Here is an 8,137-nt window from a genome sequence, read left to right as displayed (position 1 = left end):
ATTAATATTTAAATATCAAATAATGATGATCTTATCAGTTACCTTGCACCAGGATTCTTTCTTTGACACTTCACTTCCTACAATCCAGGCTACATGTTAAGAGATGCCTGCGCTGATTCAATATATCCTAGTATTAGTAGGATACTAGTAAATAGTATTGCCAATATTTGCCAGCCGGTATAATGGTACATGTCAAAATTTGGGGAAACTTGTAAGTATTAGTACTATAATAACATAGAAGCCATCAGACCACATTTCATAGTTTTATTGAGACTTTTTCAGTTTTAACTGTCTATGGTAGGTACAATTCTAATGACCATGATTATATCAAAGCTCTGCTGTTATTACCAACAGCAGATATGAAGTTGGCTGCCATGCCATGGACACACACACACACACACACACACACACACACATTCCAAGCTGTACACTCCTGCATGCAAACTTATAGAAAATGTACATTCCTTTTAAAACACAATTATGCACAATTAGTCTGGAATCTGTTAAGCTACCATTGATTTAGATAAACCTGAGAAAGCTCAAAATGTCAAGTAACACTGTTTCCATACTGCTCATTCAATGGCACTATTAATCACAAAGAAATCTAGTTCAATTATCTATATTAAAATTACAGATATTATAAAAATAAACATTTTGGCAAAAGCACTAACACATACTAGAATTCAAATTCACAATTTTTGATATGTAACATATATTCCCCTTCATATTAATTTGCAATGATGTGTATAATACAATGTACAACAGAACTAAAAAACTGTAACAGGATTCAGCAGCCAAATAATATACAGTTATTACTGTAAAACTTGGAATTAAAGTTATCAAATGAACAAAGAAAACAATAAAATTACTAGCAGTGTTGAACTTGCTGGTAGTGTGTTACTTAGAAACTCCATCTCAAAGAAATTAAGATTATACTATTTCACCTTGAGAAGAAACACAAAATAAAAATTGAAGCGGAACTGAGCACAGTAACTGATTACACCAGCTGCCTCTTTCTCTCCCCATCTCCCTAAAGTATTTCCTCAAACTCTAATGTTGTATCTGTAATGCCCATCTCACCAGACTTCTAAAACATAAGAGATCTCCTCTGAATTTAGGACAAGTCTTTTGCATTTGGAAATGGGAAGCTCTGACTGTATTTGGGGACACAATTCCAAATGTATTAAAAAGACAATATAAAGTTTTCTACAATAGTATATAAAATGTAGACAATACAGACCCAGTCTGGCTAAGATATTTTGTATTTACTATCGACTGACACCAAACTGTGTCTCTGTAGAAAGAACCCTAAATAAAAAGATAAACGTGCAAAAGCATTTGTAGAGAAAATGAATCACTTGTATCACAAAACAGATTTTCATATTTTAGATAAAAGAAATCTGAAGACTTAAACATTTCAAGATACTGATATTTGGAAAGCATCATAATATACAGTAACTCTCATTTTTTATGCATCATATATTATGTAAAATACACCAGTGTGACATATTAATATTATACATTGTAATAAATATAATTTACCTCAGTATGGTGGAACTTTCAAGAAAGTTCTTCAGTCTGTACAATGGAAGGGCTGTGAGCTTCATCAATAAATACTATTATGATAGTTACAATTTGACCAGCAAAGTTAAAGCTTCACTACATCTCTAACTAGTTACACATCTTTATTGTCACTAGTCCAATTCCAGCTGCTACAAGCTGCTACATGCTGTAAGCACTGACATCTCTTGTATCCAAAGGCAGTATAGTGCACTGCCCTGAGGAGACTGAGAAAACCTACAGGTCATATCCGTATCACAGTCGGTGAACTTTGTATGAATTTTCAGTCAAGGACTGGGATTGAACAGTCCTGGAAAATACAGTAGCAGACTTCATGCACCTCTGGCTTTACCACATCCCCTAAGGCCCCAACAGATGGATGTCATCCAACCCTTTTAATCCACGGAGAGTGGTCTTGACAGGGTCAAGAGTTCCACGGCTGGCCAAGTGGCAGTGTCACCATTTTAACTCCAAATCCTACTCTCATGCTGTATCTCTTCTTGGTCTGTGTTTTTAGCATTTCAGTGCAAACACACATGGATGTTCAAAGAGTCAAAGATGCCAACTGATGAGCCATGAAACGCCTTGAGCTTGGCATTCAAACAGTTTTGTAGTGTGAAATTTAGTTAACTGATAAGTTCTGTAGTTTTGACTCTTTTATCAGAATGCCAGTAGATTTCTGCCTTTACTCTTAAAATACCTACTCTTATCATATATCATGAATCAGATCTTCAGCCCAATAGATCACCGCTTTATCTTGACCCTCTGTATGTTTTCATCATTAGCAGACTCATCCCAGAGACCAGTTTGTGCCTGGAAGGGGTTGGAGAGATCATTCTTGTCACTATCAGGCAGGCATCTGCATGTCATCATTGTCTACCACGTGATGAATGAAGCTAAAGAAGAAACACTCTGGAAAAAGCATGCCAGGAAGTAAAAGGGCGTTTCTAGTCACTGTTACTATCCAGAGAAGAAAGTTCTCTGGAAGCTGAAACAAGGTACTTAACACATACTGTAAACCAGGCTGGGCATCAGACCTAAAAGGAAGAACACTAAAGTAAACGGTGAGGGAATATTATAGAAATGTGTACCATTAGCCTTTGAGTTTAAGGATGATACGGGCTTTGACATTTCCATTTTGGCCAATTTAGTGATATTAATATTAATTTAGTGATATTAATTGACTGGGGTAACACGCTCATGACATATCTTAGTCTTTTTCTTTTAGGATTCCACAACAGACAACACTGCAGGGCCCTAACCAAATGAGAGCCTAGCTAACCCTTCTCTTTTCTCAGAATGAGGAGGTGTAGGTAGGACATCTAGAAGGTTTCTTTTTGATTTGGTTTCTATAATTCTGTGCTTTAAGACTGAACATGTGAAAAAGCAGCACTCTTCAGGATGGCTAAACACAGCTTTTCTTCATTGATCTTAGTGGCTGGAGCAAATCTAGGAAGAAACTTTAGGGCTCACAGATCTGTAGTCCACTGAGGCCCTGCAAGAACTGAAGCCCAGCTCTGACTTCCCTGTCACCAGGTCCCACAGGGCGCTAAGGTTCTTACCTTGAGACACAGCCCCAAACTGCTCTACATATAAAGTGCTTTCAAACAAGTTACCCCACCATCAGTTGCAGACTCTGATATTGGCTTTGTTGGGGGTACCTTCACAATTAAAAATTCCTTTGACACTGGATTTATTTATTTGGTGTTGTAAATTGTCACCTCACCTCATTATTCGGCATTATATCGAATTTGACCATTTCAAAGGCTAGAAATGCAGCATTTCCATATTCACTGAAAATCGTTATTAAAGTTATTGAAGTATTTTACAGATTTGTCATTACTGCCTGGCAGAGGGAAAATATAAAAGAAAACACTGTCTGGTGGTCTTCTCTTAAACTATTACTAGTCTGATTAGTAGTTTCTATACCTTACTTTTTTAGTGCCTATGGTACTTCAAGTACTTAAATTTAATTCTTCATATTTCCCTTTCCCATATGTTTGGAGTTTTTTCCTTCAAATATGAGGATGTAAGATCCAGTGAAGCATTATAGCATTTCATTCTACCAACACAACCCATACAAATTCTGCCTTCTTCTTTGTATATTGCATTTAATGTTTTCCAGCATTTGGAAGGAGCAAAAACAAAACAAAACAAAAAAAGGGCCTTTACACCATAATTAATTTAAACTAAAGTCCTTATTCTAAAAATGTCTTCTCCCCACTCCCAGTTGCCTCATACATTCAAGAATATGTTTGCAGGCTATGCATTACGGATGACTATCAGCAACTCTCCCGCCTGCCCAACATCCCTCAACTTGCTAACAGTTACTCAACTTTGGTCTGTAATTTATCTGTGATTTTTAAAACTGTTTTTACAGATGGAAGTGAGCATTTGTACTGGAACACAAACACTCCTAGGGCACTGCACAGCAGTGGTGCAAGTAAATGCTCTTTGTCACAGGAAGTCTAACAGAGTTCATGGTGTTTACAAGGAAAGTACATGCACTTTGATTATTTTGAAGGCATTTTACCTGTAAGAATATATACAGGATTCCACCCCCAAACATTTAGCACCCAACACAGAGTGATCAGTTTTCTAGAAATAACTGGGAGATGATCACTTTTTAGACTTGTAAATTCATTGACTTGACTTTTCTATTTAATTCTCCAAAGTAATTCAGCCAGCCATCACCTATGCTTACAGGACCAAGAGACACCCAGCTGCAATCTGTTCATCTGCTACTGAATGAACCGAGTTTAGTATTTTGCTGTACTACAGTAATTTGAGAATGTGAAGTTTCAATTTGTTCCTACCTCAGATTATTAAAAACAATAAGACTAGATGAATCACAAACTCAAGTTTCAGGTGGTCAGTTTTCTTGGAGAAGTTATTAATATCCAAATAGCTCCAGTACTCATGTAAACTTTAAACAGAAGAGCTTGCAAATTCTAAAGGCAGAAGAGAAAGTAAATATTTAAGTAGGATAGTATTATTTTATGTTACATACTTCTGGTGAGAAAGAAGGAAGTCCTTGAAAGCAAACCCAAACAAGCTAAGTGTGGGTGTAGGCATTTCCACTTCTCTTTTTTTTTTTTTTTTTTTTTAAACTTACTGCTTTCTTGGTTTGAATCTTCTGTAATCTTACTAGAAACTTAAAGGGGAAAAAAGCACTTGGCTCTATTAAGCATCCTACCATGTTACAAAGGTGGGTGTTTGGGAATTCTTGCATCTTCACAAGCTTGTATCTCCATTCTGCTTGAACTCGGATAAAATATTGAGAGTCATGTCTTCACTCTTGGACTGCAAATTTGCCTCACTTCTTCTGGAAGCTTTCCTGGTGGCTCGGGAGAGTCTCCTTCTGAAAGTATCTCCAGCCAAGAAATAGAGAATGGGGTCCACACAACTGTTGAGACTTGCTAGACCTCTTGTCACCTGATAAGTGGCATAAACCCTGTCATTGAAAGCACACATTTCTGGGGTCTGAAAATCCAGCCGGGCCCTCAAATTCATTGTTTTCATCACGTGGAAAGGGATGTAAGACACGGCAAAAACAGTCAGTACAATAATCACCAGGTAAATGGATTTCCTCCTCAGAGGCGAATTGTCCAGGTCTTTGTAAATCAAAGCTCTCACAATTAATCCGTAACAGCCCAAAATCAGCACCAAAGGAACACAGAACATGGCCACGGTCGTGCACATGCTGTAGATGAAATAACTTCGCAGGTACTCGTCTGAGGTGGTGTCATAGCAGGTGATGGTTTTGTTTTTCCGGATCCCGGTGCCGGAATAGAAGAGGATGGGCGAGATCCCCACCACCACGATGAGCCACACGAGCACGCTGATACAGACTGCGTTCTTCTTCTTCAGCCTGCCCAGGGACTTGAGCGGGTACACCACGCCGCTGTACCGGTGTGCGCTGATGCAGGTCAGGAACAAGATGCTGCCATACAGGTTCACGTGGAAGATGAACCTCTGCAGCTTGCACATGGCATCCCCGAAGATCCAGTCGGTCTTATTGAAGTAGTAGAAGATGAGCGCCGGCAGAGTCAGCACGTACAAGAAGTCCGCCAAGGCCAAGTTGAACATGTACACGGAGATGCCGCTCCACGGCTTCATGTGGAAGACGAACATCCAGATGGCCACGCTGTTGCCCAGGAAGCCGACAATGAACACCAAGATGTAGACAGCTGGCAGGTAGTAGAATTGGAAGCCTGTCTTGGTCAGCGCGCATTTGAACGGAGAGGCGACGGCGGCGGTGGAGGCCACTGTGCTGTTCCCCCAGGGCAAGCCCGGGCCGGCCAGGAAGGCAGCGTCCGTCCCATTGGGGACCGCCGGCCACAGCACCTCGGTCATTCTCTCCTCCCCGACTTAGGCGGCGGCTCCAAGGGGCGAGCGGCAGCAAGAGGGCGGCGGCGAGGGGCGCAGCAAGCATCGGAAAGGCGGGCGAGCAGACGGGAGGGGGCGCCGGGGATCTCTGCGGGAGGGGGCAAGCAGGGGCTCGCCCGCGCCGGCTCCGGCCCCGCGGTCGCCGCGGGCCATGAAATCTGCCCCGGGCCGCGACCGAACCGGGCTGGCCTGAGGACCAGCAACTTCCCGGTGAGGCTGGCAGCGCCGAGGTTACACAACAGGGCGCGAGGGACACCGCCGCCGACAACTTTCCGACTGCGCTTTCCCGAGGGACCGCGGATTAGCGCCGGAGAGCGCGCCGGGGGCTCAGTGAGGTCGAGCCAAACTCGCTGCTCTGCGCTCCGAGGTGGGGAGGGCGCGCCCCAACCGCCTTCCCCCAAAGATCAACTTCGTTGGGGCATCTTCCTGCTCCCTACCTTGCAAGCCAGCAGCTCGGCTCTAGGGCCCGCGCCGCTGCCTCCGCGCCCCCCGGCGCTCAGCCTGTGGGGGCCATCGGAGCGCGCGTGGTCGCAGGCTCGTGCGCTTCTGGATCGCGTCCGGCTCGCCGTCTGTGTGAGCTCGCAGGCTCTTCTAGAGACCTGCTCGAGTGCAGGCGGCGGGAGGGCGAGCCGGGCTCCCCGCGAGGATGGGCGGAGTTTGGGCGCCCGGGCGAGTCCGCGCTCCGCCGGCAGGCGAGGGGCGTGCCTCCGCGAAGTTCGCCCGGGGCCGGAGGCGTCTTCTGGGAAAGCCGGTCTTCACCAGAGTCGGCGGTCAGGGCGCGCTCGGTCAGGGGCAGGGGTAGGGCTGGCTGCTGGAGAGCGATTGGCCCGAGAGCGCTCCTTGGCTCTTCCGCCAGCTATCTCGGCAGAGTGATGTTGCTGACACACAGGAAACCCCCCTGACCGCTCCGAGCCTTCTGCCTACAACCCTGGAGCGGACCGGAATGAGACTCAAGTCTCTGGGGCCCTCAAGAACCACGCCAGGTGTTTGCACGTTCCAAGCAGCCTGTAGTCCCCAACCGGGAAAGCCCTGGCGTGGCAGCGCTGCGCGCTTCACCGAGACCGGATTCCTGGCACTTGCAGGAACCTGCTGCTCCCAGAAAGCTTTCAGAGGAGGGAGGGTGGAGAGGGAAATGGGGAGAGTTTCTTTCTGTCCTTCTAGTCTGCCTTTCCCCTTTTATTTCAATATGGTTTCTCTTAATTAACCAAATGCTAATAAACCGACGTCAACTGGTAACATCAACGTGAAAATTTCTAAAAGGGCTTTGTAAAAGTATTAGTAGTTGATACTTGACGTTGCTTCAGCACAATTTGTTACCTACCACTTACAGACAACGCAGGGTCCCCAAATCCTCCTGTCCAGTACATTTAATTAAATATCAAAGGCTGCAATAAAAAAATAAAAACATATTGTTCAGGAAATAACGTGAATATTAAATATAAATTTATACAGATAGATGTAAAGACAATTTCAACTCCAAAGTGATTAAGGTGTGGTTTGGGGGTTTTATTACCAATCCTATTTCTTTAGGTTAAAGTGATTAGTCACAAATATCTCTGGTAAGTACCCTAACAATACTGGTTGAGGCTTCCTTGAATACTACATTTATTCAAACACTCGTTTTCATGGCTTGAATGTATCAAATTTTAGAGCAATGCACTTCAAAATTGTAGTTGAGTAAGTTTGATTGGAAAATGAATTATCAGCTATTGAGGGACATATTTAAATGGGCCCACACAGGGATGGAATCTAGCAATCTTGACAATTTATTAATTAACATATGCTTTATGTGAAATATTCACAAAGGCTTTTCTCTTTGAAGAAAAAAAATCCCAAAAGAAAATATCTGTAAAATATATACCATAAAGATTTCTTTCTGGTCCCAGATGTTACATGATAATGTTCTCTTAAAAAATGCTTAAAGGAAAACCTGGAGCTCCTGGCTTTGATACCACAAAGGCAAATTCCCCGCAAGGACCAGACAGTCCTTTCCAGGGACACATGTAGAAAAGACCATATCCAAACACATGGCATTGTGAGCACACTGGTATTTTGAGTTGTGGTCAATAAAACAGCATGAAAATAAATAATAAAACTAGAGTAAATAACTCAAGGGCATGAATGTTGTTTTGAAAACAAGTCTGAATTGAAATGAATGCTACAGGCCTCAGTTTTCTCAACTATAAAA

The 8,137-nt window shown here is 43.0% G+C and overlaps 1 protein-coding gene across 2 annotated transcripts; it reads right to left on the bottom strand.

Annotated features, from left to right (window-relative positions):
- Nucleotides 1-250: 250 nt before the first annotated feature.
- On the bottom strand, nt 251-6,993 carry P2RY1 (purinergic receptor P2Y1). Of its 2 annotated transcripts, none has more exons than XR_003623918.2 (2): nt 4,377-6,993; nt 251-2,373 (listed from the first exon to the last, which is right to left on the bottom strand). XR_003623918.2 is itself a non-coding variant. In XM_028167990.2 (2 exons), the coding sequence occupies exon 1, from the start codon at nt 5,914-5,916 to the stop codon at nt 4,795-4,797; it is 1,122 nt and encodes a 373-aa protein (XP_028023791.1). In that variant the 5' UTR covers nt 5,917-6,993; the 3' UTR covers nt 251-2,373; nt 4,757-4,794. The 2 variants fall into 2 exon arrangements, 1 of the variants encoding a protein (XP_028023791.1); XM_028167990.2 differs by having other exon boundaries at nt 4,757-6,993.
- Between the last annotated feature and the right edge of the window lie 1,144 nt (nt 6,994-8,137).

Source organism: Balaenoptera acutorostrata, chromosome 4, assembly GCF_949987535.1.
Source record: "Balaenoptera acutorostrata chromosome 4, mBalAcu1.1, whole genome shotgun sequence".
Classification (NCBI taxonomy): domain Eukaryota; kingdom Metazoa; phylum Chordata; class Mammalia; order Artiodactyla; family Balaenopteridae; genus Balaenoptera; species Balaenoptera acutorostrata.
Note: the sequence above shows the minus strand (reverse complement) of the source record. Positions and strands in the feature narration are given on the sequence as shown.